General features: G+C 49.6%; 1 protein-coding gene across 3 annotated transcripts in view; it reads right to left on the bottom strand.

The window, feature by feature from the left end:
* Positions 1 to 24,532, bottom strand: part of SARM1 (sterile alpha and TIR motif containing 1) — a 30,392-nt gene extending 5,860 nt beyond the window's left edge. The window contains exons 1-7 of one of the 3 annotated variants that reach the window (XM_005583216.5): positions 23,480 to 24,532; positions 13,542 to 14,160; positions 10,800 to 11,012; positions 10,439 to 10,530; positions 10,094 to 10,329; positions 7,110 to 7,212; positions 6,847 to 7,036 (exon numbers count right to left, since the gene is read on the bottom strand). In XM_005583216.5, coding sequence (XP_005583273.3) covers positions 6,847 to 7,036; positions 7,110 to 7,212; positions 10,094 to 10,329; positions 10,439 to 10,530; positions 10,800 to 11,012; positions 13,542 to 14,160; positions 23,480 to 23,949 — 1,923 coding nt within the window. In that variant the 5' untranslated portion in view covers positions 23,950 to 24,532. Of the gene's footprint in view, positions 1 to 6,846; positions 7,037 to 7,109; positions 7,213 to 10,093; positions 10,330 to 10,438; positions 10,531 to 10,799; positions 11,013 to 12,184; positions 12,303 to 13,541; positions 14,161 to 23,479 lie in introns of those variants that run through there. The other 2 variants (XM_074018849.1, XR_012425400.1) reach the window with 2 other exon arrangements.
* Positions 24,533 to 24,538: the final 6 nt, after the last annotated feature.

Genomic DNA, 24,538 nt, shown 5'->3' with positions numbered 1-24,538 from the left:
ACGCCTATAATCCCTACACTTTGGGAGTCTGAGGCAGGAGGATCACTTGAGCCCAGGATTTTGAGATTAATAATATTATTTATTATTATTATTCAAGCTTTGTTAAATCAAACCTAAAGCTCTTGGAACTTTTTTTTTTTTTTTTTTTTGAGACGGAGTCTCGATCTGTCGCCCAGGCTGGAGTGCAGTGGCGCGATCTTGGCTCACTGCAAGCTCCGCCTCCCGGGCCGACGCCATTCTCCTGCCTCAGCCTCCCGAGTAGCTGGGACCACAGGCGCCCGCCTCCGCGCCCGGCTAATTTTTTGTATTTTTAGTAGAGACGGGGTTTCACCGTTTTAGCCAGGATGGTCTCGATCTCCTGACCTTGTGATCCACCCGCCTCAGCCTCCCAAAGTGCTGGGATTACAGACGTGAGCCACTGCGCCCGGCCGCTCTTGGAACTTTAAATTATTCTGAGCCTTGACAGGAATTGGTCTATGCAGCCTGAGTCATGAGGCATGCAGCTGCAACTTCCACCTATTTTTTTTTTTTTACTTCTACCTTTTTTTTTTTTTTTCTGTAATTACTTAGGAAGACCAAATGGCACCAGAGATAAGACCCCCTTAGATCCCCACTCAGATCACCACCCCTCCTCAGGGGGTAATAAAGTCATCTTCCTTGGAATGTAGCAATCTATAACCAATCAAAGCATTGTAACATATGCACTGGTCTTATATGGAAAATGTTGTAATCCTGCTAAAATTTCTCTGTCTTTGCCTGTGGAAGTGAAACCTTAACTTCTCCAATTTGGAGTACTCACCCCATTCCTTTGGAGTCAATGCTTCCTGGGTGGCTATTCTCAAACTTTGCACTCAAAGAAACTCTATACTTAGTCTTATTTTCTGAATCTCATTATTTAAGGTTGACATAATAAGCAACTAATAGTAAGTAAAGTGCTTTCCTCAGTTCTGAGTCATTCTAGCAAGTTGAACCTCGGGGTGTCATGGGAACCCCTGAAGTTGTAGCCAAATCAAACAGAAATGTGGTAGCCTGGGGACCTGGGCCTCGTGACTGACATTTCAGAATTGAATTGAATTGTGGGATACCCAGCTGGTGTTGGAAAGTTGGAGAATTAGTGGTTAGTGTGGGAAAAACCCCAAACAATTTGGTGTCAGAAGAAAAACATCACAATCCTGCATACAGGTTGATCCATCATGCGCCCTGCCAATTGTACTCCTTACTTATTTCTCAAATCCACCATTTTTCCCTGCCTCCACCCCACTACCACCCTCTTCCAATCCCTATTACCTTTAAGCCCCCACCAGGTCTTTCCTCATCCACCCTTGTCTTCTCTAATTCACTCTCCACATTGCCCTTTCATGTAGCTAATATTTGCAAAATGCACATCTGACAAATCAGATCCTGTCACTCCCTACTTAAAACTCTTCAAGACTTTGCATGGTCTTAGAATAAAGTCCAAACTCCTTCATGTGGCCTGTGAGGCCCTATGTGGTTGGCCACAGTCCACTTCTCAAACTCTACCCCTGCTCTGTCCTCCCAGTCACACAAAATAAGCTTCCTTGTCCTTCCCTCTTGATAATGCCCATTCATTTTTCTGATCTGAGCTCAATCAACTCTTACACAGGGCAGTTGTCTCCCACTGCCCTGACCAAATCAGTTCTCCTATTATAGGCTCTGCAGAACCTATTATAGTTGTAAATTTTAATTAATTAATGGATAAATTACTCAGTATTTGTCTTCTCTGCCAGACATGAGGAGGGATCATATCTATTTTTCACTGACTTTATATCTTAGCATCTTTCACAGAGCCCTTACAGTTAGCCCTTGCTAAATATTTAATGGATGGATGAATGAATGAATGAGAAAACATAGCACAGCAGTTAGGGCTGCACTCTGGAATCATCAAATCGGGGTTCACATTGAGTCTCTGACACAGGCTCTATGACCTGAGGCAAAACTAAATAGGTACTTAAACTTTTTGTTTTCTTTTTTTTTGTTTTTTTTTTTTTTTGGTGGAGGGCAGGGAACAGGATCTCACTTTGTTACCCAGGCTGGAGGGCAGTGGCGCCATCAAGGCTCACTGCAGCCTCAACCTCCTGGGCTCAAGCCATCCTCCCACCTCAGCCTCCCAAGTAGCTGGGACCACAGGCATGTGCTACCATGTCTGGCTAATTTTTTGTATTTTTTAGTAGAGATGGGGTTTCACCATGTTGCCCAGGCTGGTCTCAAACTCCTGGCCTCAAGTGATCCTCCCACCTTAGCATCCCAAAGTGTTGGGATCACAGGCGTGGGCCGCCACATCTGTTCCTCTGTTTTCTAATATATAAAGCAGAGTTAATGATAGATTTTTCCATGGAATAAGCGCAACATTCCATGGCAAGTAATTAGAACAGCGCTTAGCACACAGTGTATGCTTAATACGTAATAGGTGTTATTATTTCCTCTTCTATAAAGTGGGGATAATAAAACCTACCCCAAAGCATTGTTTTAAGGAATTATTTGCTATTAATGGGGTTCCGTAAGTGCTTATTGAATGCTTTTCTTCCTCTCAATAGGGAACCAAAGGGATTTTACTTTCTTGAGTGCAGTTCACTTGTGGTTTTCCATATTGATTACCCACTAATGTGACTTCAGGGAAAGGAGTTTTAAAACCAGAGGCAATTAAGCACCAGAAACAACCAAAGAGGGATGACGGCGCCTCTGGGGCTGGTCCAAGGCAAAGGCTCTTCCCGCCTCTTTGCCATCTGCTGGGACGACAAGGGGTGCCAAGCATTCTTGGGAAGTGGAGCCTTCCTGGGGAAAGAACATCTGTAACTTTGCCCTTGACTGGCTTCCTGGGGAGCCTCTCCATTTTACAGATGGAGAGAAAAAAGCCCAGAGAGGAAGGGATTTCCTCCTAAGCCACACGTACGCCCAGCCCACGAGGGACCAGTCCTCTGACTCAAGCCTCAAGAGTCCAAGTCCAGGCTGTTTCAACCAAGCCCTGCTGCCTCTCTGCTGAGCACTGGAATGAATCCTGACCCTGCAGCAATTTATCTGGAAATCTTTAGACATTTGTTTCATCCAGAATTATACAAAACCAAAGACAGTACAAACTGTTTATTGCACAGATTCAGAGGCTGGCCAAGAAAGGGATAATAGCGGCCAGGTACGGTGGCTCATGCCTGTAATCCTGGCACTTGGGGAGGCCGAGGCAGGCAGATCACAAGGTCAGGAGATCGAGACCATCCTGGCCAACATGGTGAAACCCCGTCTCTACTAAAATATATATATATATCTAAAGTAGCTGGACATGGTGGCGTGTGCCTGTAGTCCCAGCTACTCAGGAGGCTGAGGCAGGGGAATTGCTTGAACCCGGGAGGTGGAGGCTGCAGTGAGCCGAGATCGTGCCACAGCACTCTAGCCTGGTGACAGAGCGAGAGTCTGTCTCAAAAAAAATGAATAAATAAAAGAAAGGGATAATGGTTTGTTCAGGATCACCTAGCTGGTTGAGAACGAAAACAATTAGAGTCAAGTCCTTTGGCTGGGCATGGTGGCTCATGCCTCTAATCCCAGAACTTTGGGAGGCCGAGGCAAGCACTGAACTCCAGACTTGAGCTCAGGAGTTTGAGACTAGCCTGGGTGACATAGTGAAACCCTATCTCTACTGGGAAAAAAAAAAAAGAAAAAAAATGGAGTCAAGTCCTCTAACCTGGTAAATCTACTAGATAAGTATGGCTTTCTCAGGCATGGCATCTCAGCTTCATCAGTATCACTTGTCTGCTTAATCATTGATTCAATTGTTCTATAAACTCCTCTACAACCTCTCTCTCTTTCTCTCTCTTTTTTTTTTTTTTTTTTTTTTTTGGTGCAATCGCATAGAGCCGCCTTTGTACCATGCATGGTTTGAAGCACCAGGGACACACATGAACGAGGCAAGGTCTGAAGTCTCATGGAGCTCACAGACACTCTTCTCTTTCTCTCAAAACGCTGCCTGCCACCTGCTCTGGGTCATCAACCATGTTCTTACTGGATGCTCACCTGGCCCAGTGCCCCTCCCCAAACCAGGCCTAGTACTCAGCCCCTCCTATGTGGCCTCTGGGGCTTGACTCCACACTCCACGTGGACTGCATTTCAGTGTCAGAGCCTTCATTCTAAAACCCACTGCCCTGGCATCTTCTTCTTCATGGGCTCCTTGTTTTCCAGTGCTTTAAGCACAGGTCTTCTCCTGCCTTTAAACACTTCTTAACCTGGTTTCCATAGTTCTTATCCAGCCAATGGTGTGCTGGTAACTTTATAATAACTAGTTATTCATGGGGGGAGAAAACCCACCAGCCAATCAACCAAACAAACAAAACTCTGATTTGTAGTGGTTCCCAATTTCCTTGGTGTAAATACTCCCACCGTGGCTGATGTCAAGTTACCAACATGACATCACTGGATGTGGAGTTGTGAAGAGATACAGATAATCATCTCTGGTGTCGACTGAATCCAGCCCTACCCCATCACCTCCCCTCACACCCCCTCAGATCTGTGCCATAGAATGCAGTGTGGATCTTGGGAAAGCTATCAGCTTTGGAGTCAGATAGATGGAATCTGAAGCCTAGCTTTTCTGATTTCTACACTAGCAGTGTATCCAGGGGAAAATTATTCTACCTTTCTGAGCCTCAGTTTCTTCATCTGTGATATGGAGAAAGCAGTACCCAAGATGTATATTTCAGCACTGTTCTCCTTCCTACCTTTATTCCTTTGCTTTATTCCTATTTCCTTTGTTCTCCTTCCTACCTTTATTCCATGCTGTTACCCTGGCCTGGGATGCCTTCTCTTCCACTTATCTAGACTCTTAAGATTCTTCTCAAGACCTGTTTCCTCCATGAAGTCCTCCCTGATTATTCCAGTCCTCTGAGGACTAAACTCTGATTTTTTTTTTTTAATCTTGCCCAAATTCCTACCTAAGGGGCCTAGGGAGTCATGCCCTACAAACCATAAAGTCTTATTGGAGGGGTTTTAATTTTAAACCTATATAGCGTGGTCTGCTTTCTAACCTGACTCTAATATAACATCATATAATAAGGGAGGAAATAAAAATATTTTAACCCCAAATATATTTCCCTGCCATATCTTGAAATTGCGCCACAAGTTTGTCTCTTGTGGGAAAAAGCCACATTCTGTAGAGAATCCCCTTCCCCCCAATTTTTTCTTTTTCTTTTCAGACTCAGGAGATAATCACAAAGAGCCAGGCACCCTTTTAAGTCCGATAAGAAACATTTTATAACCTACTCCCTCTGAAGTCTGCCCTGAGAACTTCCTCTGCACAAATAAAACTTGGTCTCCACAACCCTTTATCTTAACCTAAACATTTCCTTTCTATTGATCCCAGGTCTTCAGATAAACTCAACTAATTATCAACCAGAAAAATTTTAAATTTACCAAAAGCCTGGAAGCCCCCACTTTGAGCTGTCCTGCCTTTCTGAACCAAACCAACGTACATCTTAAATGTATTGATTAATGTCTCGTGTCTCCCAAAAATGTATAAAACCAAACTGTGCCCTGACCACCTTGGGCACATGTTTTAAAGGTCTCCTGAGGGCTACGTCATGGGCCATGGTCACTCATATTTGGCTTAGAGTAAATCTCTTCAAATATTTTACAGAGTTTGACTCTTTTCGTTGACATATTGTTGCCCTCTCCCTTCTCCAAACCCCTGTGGCAAGCAAGAGGTTTGCTTACCTGGCTCAGCATTTACACCAACTTTTATGCGATCTAGTCATTTTGAGACAGCATCCCACTCTGTTGCCCAAGCTGCAGTGCAGTGGCGCCATCTCCGCCTTCTGGGCCCAAATGAGTTCCCTGCCTCAGTTTCCCGAGTAGCTGGGATTACAGGTGCACGCCACCATGCCTGGCTAATTTTTGTATTTTTTTAGTAGAGACAAGTTTTCACTGTGTTTCCCAGGCTGGTCTCAAACCCCGGACCTCAAGTGATCCTCCCGCCTCAGCTTCCCAAAGTGCTGGGATTACAGGTGTGAACCACTGTGCCTGGCCCTGTGGGCATATTCTTGTCTCTGAGCTGACTGCTTGTCTCATCCTGTCTCTCAGATGACTACTGCATCCCTCAGCCCCAACTCCAATTCCTACTGACAGATTAATGATTAATAACCTGAAGATGCAATGTGAATCTATCCATCCATCCATTCTATAAGTATTCAGTAAGTTCCTACAATGTGTCAGGCACTGAAAATACAATCATGAATTAAACAGAGGTAGTAGTTATAATAATTATATTAATAATAATAATAATAGCTACCACTATTGAGCAGTTACTATGTGCCAGCCATTCTGCTAAGTACTTCACAAATTTTAGCTTTTTTAATCCTTATAACAATGTTCTAGACAGTTAGATACTATTATTACAATACCCTCTTTCCAGTAATAAATACAAAGCTTATTGGGATTAAGTAACTTGCCCAAGGCCAGAGCCAGGATTCAAACTCTCAGTTTTGAGCTCTCAACTATTCCCTTCTGCCTGTCGCTATGCTCTCGTGTCTCTCATGGAAGTTATTTTTCAAAGCATTTTTCTCTCTCTCTGATCCTCACAACAGTTCTACAGGGTGAGTGGAACAGCTAAGATACCCCATTTTGCAGATAAGAAAACTGAGGCTCAGAGAGCCAAAGCCTCGTCTCTTGTCCCTTGTAGCTTGCTAAAGTCCTATTATAGTCAGAGCTGTGGTTCCTGACTTCCAGCTGGGTCAGGGAGGTGCTGCAGGGCTAAGTGTGCTGGGATGTGCAGACAAGAAGGACTAGAAGACAACCCTATCTTCTGGACCATGGGCCAATGCTGGGACCTTAGAGGCATAGGTGGGCACCTACCTTATGCACCCAATCCTTGCAGTCATGGTCCTGCATGCACTTGTCCAGTGCTCCAGGTGACAGCACCAGCACAAAGTTGCGGGCACCCATGACACTCTGGATGAGTTTGTCTTCGAACTTGCCTGCTTCCAGCTTCTCCACATCAATGAAGACACTGAAGCCGTGCAGCTGCAGGTGCACCTTCAGGAGGCTGCAAGTAGGTCCTGTGTCAGTGCCACAGCCTTGTCTCAAGGCCCTGCCACCGCCTGCCTGCCCCTCCTCACCTGGCCAGCTGGGAACCTGAGTTCCGGCGGTAGCTGATGAAGACATCTGGGGTGTCCCCACTGGGTTTGCCACCAGTACAGGGCAGCGGGGAGTGTAGCATTTCTAAAGCGGGCAACAGGCAGCATGGTGAGGGTGGCCCCTCCGCATCACTCACTGTCAGGTATATCATCCCTCTACCCAGCCCTCTCAGCCCAGCCTGGGAAGGGTGGCCTCTCCCAAAAAGGAGAAATGGGGCCTACAGAAGGAGGGTCATGTTATTGTTGGGTTACTCTTAGGAGGCAGGCACTGCGTTCTAGGGACATTGATATGCATGCACTTCCAGCCCTGCCCACTCTCTGGAACTCCAGACCTGCACAGCCAGCTGCCCACAATCACTCCAAATTCAACACACTCCAAATCTCCCGCTTACTCCTTCTTCCCTATTTCCCACCAAAGCCAGACACCTGGGTATCAGCCTCAACTCCTGCCTCCCATTTAATTTATTCAACAAATACTTCTTAAGCACTCGCTGTGTGCCAGAACTATCTTCAGTGCTTGAGATTCCGCAGTGAATAAAACAGACCGCACTCTGCTCCTCTGGAGCAATGCTCCGTGCTCAGCACAGGCACCACATTCTGAGGATTCTACCTACTAAACATCCAGGACTCCAGCCTCCGGGCCCTTCCCTGGCTCAGGTTTCCAGTGCCAGCCTCCTCAATGGCCTCCCTAAACCCAGCTAGAATTTTCCAGTCTAGGCCAGGCGCAGTGGCCCACACCTGTAATCCCAGCACTTTGGGGTGCCAAGGTGGGTGGATCACTCGAGGCCAGGAGTTCGAGACCAGCCTGGCCAATATGGTGAGACCCCATCTTCACAAAATATACAAAAAATTAGCCGGGCATGGTGGCACATGTCTGTAATCCAGCTACTTGGGAGGCTGAGGCATGAGAATCACTTGAACCTGGGAGGCAGAGGTTGCAGTGGCCCAAGAACGCACCACCACACTTTAGCCTGGGCAACAGAGTGAGACTCTGTCTAAAAAAAGAAAAGAAAAGAATTGCCCATTGTAGTCCATTTGCCACAGCTACCAGAAGATCTTTCTAAAATCCAAATCTGAGCATGTCACTCCTCCCACTTAAAAACTATGCAAGGCTCACTATACGAACTATTTTTTTTAAGCTATTTTTGCCCTAGGATTTTCCTGTTGTTTAAAAATGCAATCTTGTGCTGGGTGTGGCGGCCCACACCCGTAATCTCAAGACTTTGGGCGGCTAAGTTGGGAGGATTGCTTGAGACCAGGAGTTTGAGAACAGCCTGGGCAACATGGTGAAACCCTGTCTCTACAAAAAATACAAAAATTAGCCGGGTGTGGTGTTGCGCGCCTGTGGTCCCAGCTACTTGGGAGGTGAGGTGGGAGAATTGCTCCAGCCCAGGAGGTTGAGGCTTCAGTGGGTTGTGATTGCGCCACTGCACTCCAGCCTGGGTGACAGAATGAGACCTTGTCTCAAATTAATTAATTAATTAATTAAAATTAAAATGAAATCTTGAAGTTTTAATGGGAGCTGCCATGTAAAAATAATAAAAGCCAACCTGCATTAGTTGAAGCATAAGAATGCAGTCAAAGCTCAGTCCCTTGTGTCTTGTGGGTGCTTAGTCTGTAATTGCTGAATGAATGGATAAAATGAAAAGAATTCATCTTCTTATAATATTTAGACACAACCCTCATAGATAACATTTGTTTGTTTATGAAGCAGAAAGGCAAGGCTCAAGTCCCAGTTTTGCCATCTAATGACTTTTATGACTGTGGGAAATGTATTTGAATTCTTTAAATGTTATTGTCATCATCTTTAAAGTGAACACCCATGATGGAAATATTCTATATCTTTAATGATGATGGTGGGGGTCGGGGGGGTCACACAGGTGTCTTTTAAAACTCCTCAAACTGACACTTTTTTTCTTTTTTGAGATAGGGTCTCACTCCTGCTGCCCAGGCTGGCTGAAGTATAGTGACCTGATCACAGTTCACTGCAGCCTTAACTTCCTGGGCTCAGGTGATCCTCCCACCTCAGCCTCCCAAGTAGCTGGGACTACATGTATGCGCCACAACACCCAGTTAATTTTTTGTATTTTTTTGTGCTTTTATAGAGACGGGCTTTTACCTTGTTGCCCAAGCTGGTTTCAAACTCCTGGACTTGAGCGATCTGCCTGCCTTGGCCTCGCAAAGTGCTAGAATTATAGGCATGAGCCACAGTGCCGGGCCCTCAAACTGGACACTTATTCCTCTTTTTATTCTTTCAAGAGTTCTTTAAGGTTGATTTTAAAAACTGAACACTCACTGCATAGAATCAATGTAGAGACTGATAATATCTTAAAAATCTAACAGAGTACCTTGTAATTGACCATAAAGATTAACTAAGTGGTAAATTAGTAAGTTTAAAATAAATTAGCCAATAATGAGGGTGGCTAGAGGCCTAGAATTCACTCTAAACCACCTCTAGACCCAAATTTTGTAAGCTGTTGGCCAATAGGATAACACACATACGCACACACCCTTCCCACCTATACCCCACTGCATGGATTCTCCATCAGCCGCTGCCTCTGCCTGGGCTGCCCTTCCTGTTGCCACCCCTCCCCGCCAGTGCCTCTCTCAAGACATGGTGAGGCATCCTGTCCTCTTTGAAATCTAGACCTGGGTGGATGGGGTGGGCTGGGCTTCCTCTGTGCTCCCACTGGAGACCTAGGTAGCTTTCTGCAGGGGCCCTCTGCCTGTTTAATACCTCCCTTCCTCCCACCGCCTACCCACCTAAGATTGGGAACTTCTTGAGGCAAAGTGCAACGTATTCATCTTTACATCCTCAGAGGCCAGTGTGACCCACGTTTGTGCTCAATCAATCCACGGTGAGGCTGGAAGTCTCCACCCTGTGTTTCCCCTCACCCTTCTAGGGCCGTGGCTGGGGCTGGGGCTGGGGCTGGGGCTGGGGCGGGGTCCCGGGTGGGCGGGCTGACCTCTGGCCGCCGTGAGGATGCGGGCGCGGTGCACGCCCAGGCGGACGCCGCAGTCCTCCAGCAGCTGCTGCTCAGACACACGGTGCAGCAGGGAGCGGTCCAGGCCGCAGCTGACCAGGCCGTAGGTGTACTGGCGGAAGCGCGGGTCCAGGCTGCCCAGCCAGTCAGCCAGGTTGCTGCGGTCGCACGTAGAATAGTTGGCGAAGGTCCTGAGCTCAGTGAGCTCCCTAAAGAACCTGCACCCCACGGAGGAGAAGACGCTGAGGTCCAGACTCAGATGGGCTGTGGACCGAGGGGGCGCTTATTTAGACCTAGCTGGGGTCCGGCGGACAGGAGGCTCCGTACCTCTTGCGGGTGATGCCAGATTTCATGCCCAGGTCGGTCTGGAGTTCCTCCTCCGTGAGCCGCAGAAGCAGGTCGCCATCCACCTGCTGCTCCTGGGAGAGGAGTCGGGTGTCAGGAAGGGCTCCGCTACTTAGCCCTTGGACCTCGAGCACAAGATGCAAGGGAAGGAACTGGAGATGGCGTGGAGGAGGCGGATGGGACCTAGGTCAGAGCCGAGTGACCCCAAGGGTGGCTGCGTACAGGCTCCCCACCCCTAGAAGCCACACCAGCGCCACAGGAGTGCGAGGCCGGGAGGGAACACAGTCTCTGTGCACAGGGCGCCCGCTCTGACTTGGGGGAGGTGCACCCCCCACGACTGTACCCGGAAGCTCTCGCAGTACTTGGAGAAGCCAATCTGCTGCAGCCATGTCTGGACCTCGGCCTCCTTCCAGCTGGGCACGGAGGGCAGGATGGGCCGTGGCACCTCCTCGCCCAGCAGGCGCAGCGCGCGCTTGGCCAGCGCCGACTTAGTGCCATTGGTAGAGTAGGAAACCAGGCGTTTCAGGCTCTGGATGGCGCCGATGTCGCTGAATACCTAGGGAGGGAGTGGGGAGAGGGCTCCAGGTTCCACCAGCTCTCCAGGTGCCCCCACATGTTCCCAGTCCCTCTCCTTGTCTCTTCTCACAACCCAAAGTCTCTCCATCTGCCCTGGCCCCGCCTTCAGCCACTAAGTCATGGGGTCTTGCGGATTCCCCCTCCTGAAGTTCTCTCAATTCTTGACCAGGTCCTGACTCTGGATGGGTTGGGGGCGGAGGGGCAGATCCCTCCTTCATATCCTTCTTATAGCATCTACAGGCCCTGGAGTAAAGTTGAGCTCTCAGCATGGCCCTAGGCAGAGCACAGTGCAGCTGCCCATCACTCCCAGTTCACCTCACCTTCCACCAACTTACACTTCACACACACACATACATGCACTCACATTCCAAGGCTTTCACACCTCTGGGTCTTGGCCCACTATGTTTCCAAATCCTTAGTTCTTCCAGCCTGCTTGTGGGAATCCTCCCAATCCACGGAAATCCTACTCATCCACCAGAATCCAAATCGATTAGCACCTCCTTCATGCAGCCTGCTTTGATTTCCCCACATCCTGGCCCACAACTCCAATGAGGGCTTATATACCACACTCTGAATGCCACTGTCACTGGTTGACAATGCAACTTCCACTGGAGTATAAGCTGAGGACATGTGTTAGTCACTACTGGAACCCTGTATCTGACACAATGAAGGACACAGAGTGGGACTCAAGATGTCTTTGTTGAACTGGACTCACTTGGCCTCGATGGGAAAGGGGTGACAGGCTGGTGATCCTGATTGCTGCCCAGATCCAATCCTTGAGGTCCTCACTCCCTACTTCCTTTAAGACCCTTCTCCCTAAGCAGAATGACCTGCCTCATAGAGCAAGTCATCCCTGATCCAGCTCTGGAGAGCAGAGAGAAGAATCAGAAGTTCCTAGAACACTGGATGTTGAAAGAGGCCCCAGAGACCCCCCTAACGTAGCAGTCTCCTTTTTTTTTGTTTGTTTTTTTGAGACGGAGCCTCGCTCTGTAGCCCAGGCTAGAGTGCAGTGGTGCGATTCCGGCTCACTGCAACCTCTGCCTCACAGGTTCATGTGATGCTTTTGCCTCAGCCTCCCGAGTAGCTGGGATTACAGGTACCTGCCACCACGCCCAGCTAATTTTTGTATTTTTAGTAGAGACAGAGTTTCACCATGTTGTCCAGGCTGGTCTCGAACTCCTGACCTCAAGTGATCCACCTGCCTCGGCCTCCCAAAGTGCTGGGATTACAGGCGTGAACCACCTCATCCAACCAGCAGTCTCCTTTTTATCTGTAGGCAAACACATGATGGGTGACAATCATCTGTAAGATACACACCTTTAAGCACCCCCCGATGACAGCTGGGGTACAGACAAGGTGGGCCATGGGGTATGCACCACATCCCTGTGCACCAGCTATCACCAACCTCCAAGGCTCCACAGAAAAATGCAAAGAAGAGTGACATTGTAGGGAGAATCTTCAACCTGTAATATTTTAAAAACAAAGCCCAGCTGGGGATGTGGTACGTGTTTGTAGTCCCAGCTACTTGGGAGGCTGAGGCAGAGAGGATCACTTGGAGCCTGAGAGTTTGATGCCAGCCTAGGCAATATAGTAGAACTCTGTTTCCAAAAAGTACAATCCACAAACTTTCGGTGCTAAAACTATCATTATCCCACATCCAGGGTAAGAACTGCTGCTGTGGTTCAATTTATTGAATTTTCCACAAGATAAAAATGAGGCCCAGATAGAGGCCCAGAGAGGGGAAGCCAGGTGCTCAAGGTCACACAGCAAATTAAAGCAGTGGGCAAAGGTCACTGGTAGATTAGATCCTGGACATGAGGACCCCTTGGGACTCTGGTGGGGGTTATCTGGCTGACACACTGATGTCCTGTCCCAAGCCCCAAGCCTCTGTCTCTAGCAGCCATCTTCCCAGACTCCAGACTCAAAAGGCTAAACTACCCACTGAAGCTCCCCAGCTGGGCATCTCTCAAGCATCTCAAACTCCACATGTCCTGCAGAAGTCACTTTCTTCCCCTTCCCCACTTCCACTTGTCTGTCACCCAGTTCACCTTATTCATTGCCTATGTTCAGGGCCAGAAGTCATCCTCAGCTCCTCTCTCTCCTTCTCCCAGTCACCAAGTGCTAACTCCATCTCTTAAACAACTCTTGAATCTGCTCTCTGCCACTGGCATCGCTATCTCCCCCTTCTCCCAACGCCCACCCCTTCAAGTCATACATAGTCTTTAGTCTTGCCAAGCCCCTTTCCACACAGCAGCTAGGATGATCTTTGTAAAACACAAGCGTTCCCTTGCTTAAAAACTTCTTAGTGTCTTCCTCTTGCCCCCAAACCCAAGTTCAAACTTTGGGACTTGCCTTCAAGGTCAAAATGACTGGCTCCCCTCCCCCCCTTTGTCTTGCTTCACCTAATTCTGATGTGTATTTCAAGACCCGGTTGAATGTGACTTCCTCTGGGAAACCTTCCCAAAGGCTCTCTAACCCCTGATCCACCCAACCCCACATCTGCACCCACCTTGGTCTTGCCTTGCAGGCTCTTGATGGCAGCCTCCGCGCAGAGATAGAAAGCCCCGATGCACTGCGCCTCCAAGCGGTTAGAGTCGAGCAACGGCACAAGGCGCTGCAGGTCATCGGGCCCGCGGCCCTGGCTTGTGTCGCTGGCGTCCACCAGACAGCGGGCGAAGCGGCCAGGGTCCAGCGAGGCCACAAGCGGCTCCACGAGCGCCAGCGTGCCCGAGCGTTCCACCTCGCGCTCCACCTCCTTGTTAGTCGCCAACACCGCTACTGCGAGGCAGGCGTGCAGCCGAAGCAGCTCGTCCTCCTTGGAGAAGGCGAGCGGGAAGAGCCACTCGGCTGCGCGCTTCTCCACCATGCGCCGCTGCACCGCCTGGCCCCCATGCAGCGCGCAGTTGCCCAGCGCCAGCGCGCAGTGGCGCAGTAGTGCGGGGTCTGTGCGGCGGCACCAATACAGCACCGCGTCCAGGCCGCCGGCCGCCACCAGCTTCTGGCATGTCTCCTCTGAGTGCTTGAACATGTGCTCCAAGATGCCTGCCACGCTCCGCGCCAGCTCTACGGGTTCGCGCTCCTTCGCCAAGTTCAGGATCACGCCCAGCCCGATGCGCGCCACGCGGTCCCTGCCCAGTGAAAGTGGAAGGGGACGGTGGAATTGCCGCAGCTTGTGGAGCTTGGCTTGCCCGTTTGGGGCCTGGTCACTAACCCTCTCTGGGCCTCACTGGCCTCATATAGGGGATAGGATTCCCCTCCCTGCTCCCCACCCTCACCTCCTCCCCTGGGAGGACCCCACTTCTCGGATTCTAAGGGGGCTCTATCCTGGCCACAGCCATTCTCCTCCTCATTCCTCCCCTTGAGAGGCAGTATGTGTGGTGGCTAAGAGCCTCAGCTCAGGAGCAGATCCCCTGGGTCCTGGTTTCTTCTCAGCCCGTTTTCTAACTGGGATAAAGGAGACCTTTGGGCAGCTTCCTTTATCTCTCTACCTTGCTTTCCTTATCTCATAAGTAGAAAATACAAATACCTGCCTCATAGGATTATTATCAGGACTAATGAGATAAGCCATATAGAGTGCTTGGCACAATGCCTGGCACATGGTAAAAACTCAACAAATATTAACTTGTCCTAATTTGAAGTGTCACTTGAAGCACACCACTCTTAGCCTTGCCTTTTCCTCACTCCATGGCCCATGACTGGGGCACATGTATTCATTCATACAACAGATGTTTCCTGAGGACCTCCCCTGGGCCAGGCACTGCACTATGGGCTGAGGTTTAACTGAGACTGGCTGGAGCTTATCCTCAGAGCGATGGAGGAGGACATAGACAAGAAAACAATGAGTGAACCAGACCGTAGTGATAGGGCCTTGGCGCTAGCAAAACAGGATGATGTAATAGAGTGTGCCTAGAGGAGGGGTATGTGTGAAGAGGTGACATCTGAGAGCTTAATGTGGAGAAATCCCTGCATGCAAATATCTGGGAGGAGCATAACAGGTAGAGAGAGGAGCAAGGATGAAGGCCTGAGGGCAGAGGAGCTGATGTGTTTGAGGAATAGAAAGAATGCCAGAGGTATTGCAATGTCTAAAACCAACAAGGGAAAATATAAAACCAGGCTGGGCAAGGTGGCTCATGCCTGTAGAGTGCTTGGCACAATGCCTGGCACATGGATGCCAAGGTGGGAGGTTCACTTGAGACCAGCCTGGACAATAAAGTGAGACCCTGTGTCAAAAGAAAAAAAAAAAGAGACAGAAAGAAAACAAAAAGAAAAGAAAAAAAAATCAATGAGGTGTTTATATGTAGAATATATCAGCAAATATTCAAATCAAGAAGAAAAAGGCAATACATTCAAAAGAAAATGGACAAAGGACATAAACAGGCAATTGACAAGAGGAAATCCAAAATTTGAACAACCAGATAAACAGATGCTCTAACTCATTAGTAATCAGAGAAATGAAAATTAAAACAATAGCTATCGCTACCTGAAATGTTCTTCAACAAAATCCTCTTCATGGTTAATCATTCCAATCATCCAATCTAAAGGCTTTTCCCCATCACTTTCTAATTCATTACCCTATTTTATTGTCTTCAGGGCATTTAATACCTGATATTATATTAATAGTCTACTTGTTTGTTAGTTCCATAGAGCAGACACCTTATCTGTCATTCTCTCTCTCTCTCTCTCTCTTTCTTTCTTTCCTTTCTTTCTTCCTTCTCTTCTCTTCTCTTCTCTTCTCTTCTCTTCTCTTCTCTTCTCTTCTCTTCTCTTCTCTTCTCTTCTCTTTCTGTTTTTTTTGAGGCAGAGTCTCGCTCTGTAACCCAGGCTGGAGTGAAGTGGCCGGATCTCGGCTCACTGCAAGCTCCGCCTCCCGGTTTCACGCCATTCTCCTGCCTCACCCTCCTGAGTAGCTGGGACTACAGGCGCCCGCCACCTCACCCGGCTAGTTTTTTGTATTTTTTAGTGGAGACGGGGTTTCACTGGGTTAGCCAGGATGGTCTTGATCTCCTGACCTCGTGATCCGCCTGTCTCGGCCTCCCAAAGTGCTGGGATTACAGGCTTGAGCCACCGCGCCTGGCCCATTTTCTTTCTTAAAATGATCTAAATGGAGAAAATTACCCTTTCCTAGAGTTTCTTCACCTAAATCATTTTATTTTATTTCAAAGGTCATTTCCACTCTCCTTTGTCCCTGACCACGCTCCACACACATACCTTGAATAAAATGTTCACTGGCAGAAAACAAACAGAAAACCAGCTACCACTTTACACCTGTTAGATGGGCAAACTCAGAAGCTGAACAATACAGGCAACCTTTCCCAAAGAGATTATCATATAGATAGACAAGAGCACTTAGACAAGGATGTTCACTGCAGTGTCATTTGTAGTGTGAGGAAGTTGGAGGCAATCAGTAGCAAGCCTGGGGAGAGTCAGGTAACATGGGCAGGTGCCCACTCTGTAGGATTTGGGGGGAGGTCCAAGTGACTGAGCGGGTGATAACACAGCAACATGAACCAGGACAACATAGCCTGGGCAACGTAGCAAACCCCTATCTCTACGAAATCAAAAAATTAGCCAGCTATGGTGGCAGACGCCTGTAGTCCCAGCTACCTGAGAGGCTGAGGCAGGATGATAGTTTGAGCCCAGTAGGTTGAGGCTACAGTGAGTCATGATTGGGCCACTGCACTCCAGCCTGGGCATCAGAGCGAGACTCTGTCTCAACAAACCAACCAAACGAACAAAAAAACCAAAAGAAAACCCCCAACAAAACCCAATACTGAGTGGGAAAAAGTAAGAAATAGAATGTGCTATATGACAGCACCATTTATATACATTAAAAATACATGTACACAAAACCAAGAATAAAGATTTAAAGATTTTAGCAGAACACAGATAGAAAGATACACATTAGATATACTGAATGGTTCCCTATGGAGTAAGGGCAAGAGAATAGTGGGGGCACTAGTCAGGAGGAGAAGGAGAGATTGCATTTCAGGCACAGGTATACGCAGAGAGTTGGAGGTGTTGGAGAGCCAGTGCACTTGTGGAGCTGCCCACACTTTCATGGCTGAGGCAGAAAATTCAAGGGGAGAGTGAAAAGAGATTGGACCTGGGGGCCTTTTGGGGCACCTCAAGGCATTTGTACTCTATTTTGATGTCAAAGAGAAGCCACTGCAGGGAGGAGAGTGGCCTGGCCATGTTTGGGTTTTAGAAAATTCAGTCTGGCTATGGTGGAGAGGACAGATCCAATAGAGAGAACTTGGAGGCCCGCTGAGCAGGTGGGAGAGTTGCCACATCCTGGTAGAGCTTCAGGCTTCCTGCCTTACTGACCTCCACAAATGATGTCCTCCACAGATGGCTGGGCACAGTGGCTCATGCCTGTAATCCCAGCACTTTGGGAGGCCGAGGCAGGAGGATCACTTGAGGTCAGGAGTTTGAGACCAGCTTTGCCAACATGGTGAAACCCCATCTCTACTAAAATTACAAAAATTAGCCAGGTGTAGTGGTGTGTGCTTGTAATCCCAGCTACTCAGGAGGCTGAGGCAGGAGAATCACTTGACCCCGGGAGGCAGAGGTTGCAGTGAGCTGAGGCTGCACCAGTGCTCTACAGCCTGGGTGACATAGTGAGACTCCATCTAAAAAAAAAAAAAAAAGGTGATGTCCTCCACAGGTGACATTACTGCCAAAGAGATAGAGGCCCAGACAGCAACAGAGTCCTTGCCCAGAGGGCACCACAGTGACCATAGTGCATGTGATTTTGTGTCCACTGCAGAACCTAGCTGAGTCTGGAACATGCCATAAGGCCGGCACAGATTTGCTGAGTTGACCCCACAGCTTCTCAGCAGCCTATCTTCAAAGAAACAGATGGGTCCTAATCATTCATAGAGGCTGCTGGAACTACAGTTATTTCTTCCTCTTGTATTTTTTTTTTTCAATTTGAGATGGGGTCTCACTTTGTCACCCGGACTGGAGTGCAGTGGCATGATCACAGCTCACTGCAGCCTTGGCCATCTAGGTTCAATTGATCCTCCCAACTCAGTTACCTGAGTAGCTGGGACTACAGACATGTACCACCATGTCTGGCTGATTTTTATTTTGTTTTGTTTTATTTTACTTTGTAGGATTGTTTTACTTTGACAGGATCCCATTATGTTGCCCAGGCTGGTCTCAAACTCCCAGGATTGCTGGGCTCAAGCAATCCTCCCACTTTGGCCTCCCAAAGCGCTGGGAATACAGGCGTGAGCCACCTCGCCTGGCCCAATTATTTTTACCAGTGAGAAAACCAAAACTCAGAGAGGTTACATGACATGCCTAGAGTCACACAGCTTCTGAGAGGCACAGCTGAGATTTGAAACCAGATCTGCCTGTCTCCAGAGTTCAAGATCCTTCACTTTTACTTTGCATTTCCACACATCTGACTACATAAATGCCTAGAATATAAGAGCCAGAATGTGCTTAAGAAATATATAATGTGGCCAGGCATGGTGGCTCACGCCTGTAATCCCAACACTTTGGGAGGCCGAGTTGGGCGGATCACTTGAGGTCAGGAGTTCGAGACCAGCCTGGCCAACATGGTGAAACTCTATCTCTATTAAAAATACAAAAACTAACTGGGCGTGGTAGCAGGCGCCTGTAATCCCAGCTACTCAGGAGGCTGAGGCATGAGAATCACTTGAGCCTGGGAGGCAGAGGTTGTAGTGAGCCAAGATCGTGCCACTGCAATCCAGCCTGGGTGACAGAGGGAGACTCCATCTCAAAAAATAAAAAACAGGCCGGGTGCGGTGGCTCACGCCTGTAATCCCAGCACTTTGGGAGGCCGAGGGGGGCGGATCACGAGGTCAGGAGATCAAGACCATCCCATCCCGGCTCACACAGTGAAACCGCCTCTCTACTAAAAATACTAAAACTAGCTGGGCAATGTGGCGGGCGCCTGTAGTCCCAGCTACTCGGGAGGCTGAGGCAGGAGAATGGCGTGAACCCGGGAGGCGGAGCTTGCAGTGAGCCGAGATCGCGCCACTGCACTCCAGCCTGGGCGACAGAGCGAGACTCCGTCTCAAAAAAAAATAAATAAATAAAATTAAAAAAATAAACAAATAAATAAAAAACAAAATAAGAAAATTATTTAATCTGGCTGAATGCAGCGGCTCATGTCTGTAATTTCAGTACTTTGGGAGCCCAAGGCAGTAGGATTGCTTGAGTCCCGGAGTTTGAGACCAGCCTGGGCAACATAGCAAGACCCAGTTTCTACAAAAAACAAAAAAGATGAGAAAGAAATTGTCTAATCCAACACCCTTATTTTCTTTTCTTTCTTTCTTTTCTTTTTTCTTTCTTTCTTTTTTTTTTTTTTTTTTTTTTGACAGGATCTCACTCTGTCACCTAGGCTGGAGTGCAGTGGCGTGATCTCAGCTCGCTGCAACCTCCACCTCCTGGGTTCAACTGATTCTCATGTCTCAGCCTCCCAAGTAGCTGGGATTATGGGAATGTACCACCACGCCTGGCTCATTTTTTTTTTTTTTTTTTTTTGTATTTTTAGTAGAGACAGAGTTTTACCATGTTGGCCAGGCAACCTCGAACTCCTGACCTCAAACGATTCGCCCGCCTTGGCCTCTCAAAGTGCTGAGATTATAGGCGTGAGCCACCGCGCCCAGCCAGCCAACACCCTCATATTCAGAGGACTTACCTAAGGCCCAGTGAAGGGAAGGACTTGCTCAGGAACATATCAATTCAGAGCCAGGACTTTATTTTGAGTCTCCTGATGCCCCAGCCCTCACCTTTCCCTATGAACCTGGCACCTTTACAGAGTGGAACTGTGCTGCACTCTTGTGATAACTACTCACCCAGCTCCCAGTTCTTCTGTGGTCTGAGAGGCTGTGGGTCTGGTGAAATGGGCACATATTTTAGAATTACACAGGTCTGGATTCAAATTCCAGCTCCAAAGGAGGGAAAGATTGTATATATGTATTGCAAACATGTCTATATAATATACATGCAAATGCCTGTATATGCAAAGACTCTCTCTGGAAGGATATACAAGAAACTTCTTACAGTGATTTATCTCCAGAGAGGGGGTCTGGTTGAGAAGAACTTTTTTTTTTAACTATTTTAATTTAATTTTTAAAAATTGAGACAGGGCTCTCACTATGTTGCCCAGGCTGGTCTCGATCAAACTCCCGGGCTCAAGCAATCCTCCTGCCTCAGCCTCCTAAAGTTCTGAGATTACAGGCATGAGCCACCATGCCTGGCCAAGAAGAAATTTTAACTGTATACCTTTTTTGTGCTTTTCCACTTTTTTGAATTTATATGCAATGGCTTTCATGATTTTTTTTTTTTAGATGGAGTCTCGCTCTTGCCCAGGCTGGAGTGCAGTAGCATGATCTCGGCTCACTGCAATCTCCACCTCCCTGGTTCAAACAATTCCCCTGCCTCAACCTCCTGAGTAGCTAGGATTACAGGTGCACGTCATCACACCTGGCTAATTTTTTTTGTATTTTTAGTAGAGATGGGGTTTCACCATGTTGGCCAGACTGGTCTCGAACTCCTGACCTCAGGCAATCCACCCACCTGGGCCTCCCAAAGTGCTGGGATTACAGGCATGAGACACTGCTCCCGGCAGCCTTTCTGTGATTTTAAAAACCTGTCTCCTCCATTTATTCATTGCATATTCCTGGGAAAGCCATTTAACTACTCTGAGGATAGCTTCATTAAGATCCCCTGAAGGGGGTAGACTGTGAATATAGAGGGCTAGCAGTCATATGGGGCCCTCACTGGGTGTTGTGGGGCCAGATTTGAAGAACCATATTCTGTTGGACTTCTGGTAGTTGGAAGTCAGGAAAACTGTGACCTAGGCTCCTTGACAATGGGTGCAATAGCATCCTGAGAAGAAAGCAAGAGGGAAGTGGCAAAAAGGGGTAGGCGCACTGATGGAAGAGTTTTTTTTTTTTTTTTTTTTTTTTTTTTTTTTTGACAAGTTCTGGCTCTATCGCTGAGGCTGGAATGCAGTGGCATGATCTCAGCTCATTGTGACCTCCGCCTCCTGGGCTCAAGCCATCCTCCCACCTCAGCCTCCTGAGTAGCTGGGACTACAAGTGCATGCCATCACGCCCGGCTAATTTGTATATTTTTTGTAGAGATGGGTTTTTGCCATGTTGCCCAGGCTGATCTTGAACTCCTGGTCTCAAGTGATCCACCCACCCAAAGGCATGAGCCACCATGCTTGCCCAGAAGAGCCTTCTTTGAGATGAGGAAGTGGGGGCTTGGTTGGTGAAGGAGAAAAAAGTTTCATAAACGAATTCTCAGTGTGTCACTTCCCTTCTCTTCCTTCCAGCCCCATTCTCATGCAGCCTACAGGGGGTGCAGGGATACTGCCTTTCTTTTTTCTTTTGAGATGGAGTCTCACTCTGTTGCCAAGGCTGGAGGGCAGTGGCGCAATCTCAGCTCACTGCAGCCTCTGCCCCCCGAGTTCCAGCAATTCTCCTGCCTCAGCCTTCAGAGTAGCTGGGGTTACAGGCACACACCACGCACCACCATGCCTGGCTAATTTTTGTGTTTCACCTGACCTCAGGTGATCTGCCTGCCTTGGCCTCCCAAAGTGCTAGGATTATAGGCGTGAGCCACTGCACCACTGCACCTGGTTGGGACAGTGCCTTTTTTTTTTTTTTTTTTGAGACGGAGTCTTGCTCTGTCACCCATTGCTCTGTCACCCAGGGTGGGATGGAGTGCAATGGCACAATCTCGGCTCCCTGCAACCTCCACCTCCCGGGTTCAAGCGATTCTTCTGCCTCAGTCTCCCCAGTAGTTGGGATTACAGATGCCCGCCACCATGCCCAGCTAATTTTTGTATTTTTTAGTAGAGACGGGGTTTCACCATGTTGGTCAGGCTGGTCTTGAACTCCTGACCTTAGGTGATCCACCCGTCTGGGCCTCCCAAAGTGCTGGGATTACAGGCGTGAGCCAAGGCGCCTGGCGGGAACCCTGCTTTTCTTTGGAGGCACTGTGATTGCAACCAGCCACGTTGTGCTCTGTCCTTGGTCCTGAAGATACCAGCGTGATGTTTCTTGGTACCAGGGACACTGGTTAGTGACTCTTCTCTCAGTAACTCTGAACCAGGTGAGAATTGTCATTTTTAACCTTGAAATATAGCAGTACTGTTTGCATCTTGCAGCCCTCCTCTCCTCGGGGTGCTGGCTGTACTCACTCTCCAGGGATTGTAGTTATAGCTACCTGACTCCACATCGCAAGCCCGCAGGGCACACCTACCAGTCTCGACCCCACTACACCCAGTGAGCACACACATATTTTATTTGCTATCCCCTCCAAATTCATGGCCTATCCCCATCATGGCATCGGATGTCAGATGGGAGGTTAATGGCTTGCCAAATAAGCAGAACCCTATCTTGGTTTCCCAACCTAAATTGCTTAATTCATGCATTTTTGACAGTTGTGTCATTTCCAGCAATCACAAGGTAATTTTTTTCTTTTTGAAAATGGCAAGGAAAACACCCTCAACCCACTCCCTTCACACTTGTGAGAGCTGCATGAGCTGAAAGTGACTCTTCCAAAAACTCTTCTAAGCTTGAGAAGCTCGAGACTTCAGCATGAGACTGGAGTGTGAATGCTTGGTCTGCTCTGGCATCAGAAGGGAGGGAAAGTGAGTCCTTGGAGGTCTTCATACTCCAGGAGAGATCCCAAGAGACATGCAAGAGTGGCAACAAGGCCTCTGTTTGACCCTCTTGCAGCGTCTTGGTGCTAAGTGGGGTGGAGGGAGAGAACACACACTCCGCCTGGTCCCTGCCAGGCTCCACACCCCGGTGTCCTCTTCCCCCACCCATGCCTCCCAGCAGAAAACTGTTTCCCATCAGGAGCCGCAGAATGAGATCATATCTGGCCTGTTACAAGAACCAGAATGACTGATGGAGCAGAAGTTGGATTGGGGCGGCAAGAAGGGAGTAAGCAGCCTCAGGCCAGCACGCATTGCAGCCTGGGGAGGAGAGAAAGGAGAGTTCTCCCTCCCTCTTTTCTGAGCATTGTGTTTCCCTTCTTCTCCCATTGGGAGGGGGATGGGATGACGGGGAAAGAAGGTGTCCTAGAAGGGAACCCAAGCCGGTGGGCAGGAGAGCTGTGGGCTTGGGGGGCGGGGGAGAGGAAGAATTGGCAATAGGATGCCATCTCCATCCATAGAGCCAGGGACGGACTCCTGTCCTCTAACTCCATTCCTCACTCCACTAGCCCTGGGAGCAAATCTTAGTTCACTGTGACCCACTGGGCAAGTCACTAAACTTTCCTAAGCCTCAGTTTCCTTATCTGTGAAACGGACATGCTGATCCTAACAGAGATGTAGTGCAGGCAGGCAGACAGGTGAGGGAGGCAAAGGCACGGCGCGAGGCACACGGGAACCCAGGCGCTTGACCGTCCACACCACGCGGCGCTCTCCCAACCCCGGCCCGGCGCGCTCACCGGTTCTCAGCCACCAGGATCTGCTCCAGCAGGCGCGCGGCCTGCACACGCGTCTCCAGCTCCGGCGCCTGCAGCAGCCGCAACAGCAGGTCGAGGCCGCCGTCCAGGCGGATGGCGTCGCACAGACCCTGGGCTACCTCGCGGCCCACGGCCGGCAGCAGCCAGGCCTCCTCCACCAGTTGGAAGACCTCGGCCAGGCCGGCGCCCACGGCCCGCGCGCCGCCCGCCTGCTTCAGCGCGGACAAGGCCTGCTGCAGCTCCGGCAGCGCGCGCTCCAGGGCGTCCTGCACCTCGGTGCCTGCCCCCGGCGATACTTCGCGGGGCCCGCGGCCGCCCGCAGCCCACCATGGGCCCGTGCCACCGCCCCCATCCGGCCCCGGCACCGCCAGCCGCTCGGAGCCTGGCCGTGGGCCCGACATGGCGAAGAAGCGACACAGCTTGTAGGCGGAGAGGAGCAGCGTCAGGACCATGGGCGCGGGGCCGCGGGGGACATCCCCGGCCTGGAGGCGGGGGCCGCGCGGAGAGATCCCGGTTTTGGGAAAAGAGGGACCCGAGAGGGGTCGGGGGAAGAAGATGGAGGGAGAGGAATAGAGAGAAGGGTACCAGGCAAGGGTGCCGGTCAGAAGTTTGAGGGAGGAGTGAGGGCAGGATCGGGGGCGCAGCGGTTGGCAACGGTGATGCAGGCCAAGATGCAGGGAGTGGGCGAAAGGAGAGAGAGAGGAGGCGAGGGATGGCTCCGGACGCCGGAGGGTAGAGGAGGCGGCGGCTGGAACAAAGCGTTGCCCGGGCAGGGGCTCGGCTGAGCTGGGAGATGCTCGGCAGCAGCCACGCCCTGGAACCGCAGCGGACCCGGGGCCGATGCCCCGCCTCTGGGTCCAGCGGGGCTCCTCCAGCCTCCTGCGCAGCCCCACCCCCAAGTCGTCCCCAGCCACGCCCACGCCCCTGGCCAGCCTTTCCCAGCCCCTCAGTCGCAGCCGCCTCCTCCTGCGCTGGACTTGGAGGAAGGGGGTCGAAAATGAGATGACAGTCTCCGTTCTCCACCTCCTCTTCCCCGCCCCG

The sequence above is a fragment of the Macaca fascicularis genome, chromosome 16, assembly GCF_037993035.2.
Source record: "Macaca fascicularis isolate 582-1 chromosome 16, T2T-MFA8v1.1".
Classification (NCBI taxonomy): domain Eukaryota; kingdom Metazoa; phylum Chordata; class Mammalia; order Primates; family Cercopithecidae; genus Macaca; species Macaca fascicularis.
Note: the sequence above shows the minus strand (reverse complement) of the source record. Positions and strands in the feature narration are given on the sequence as shown.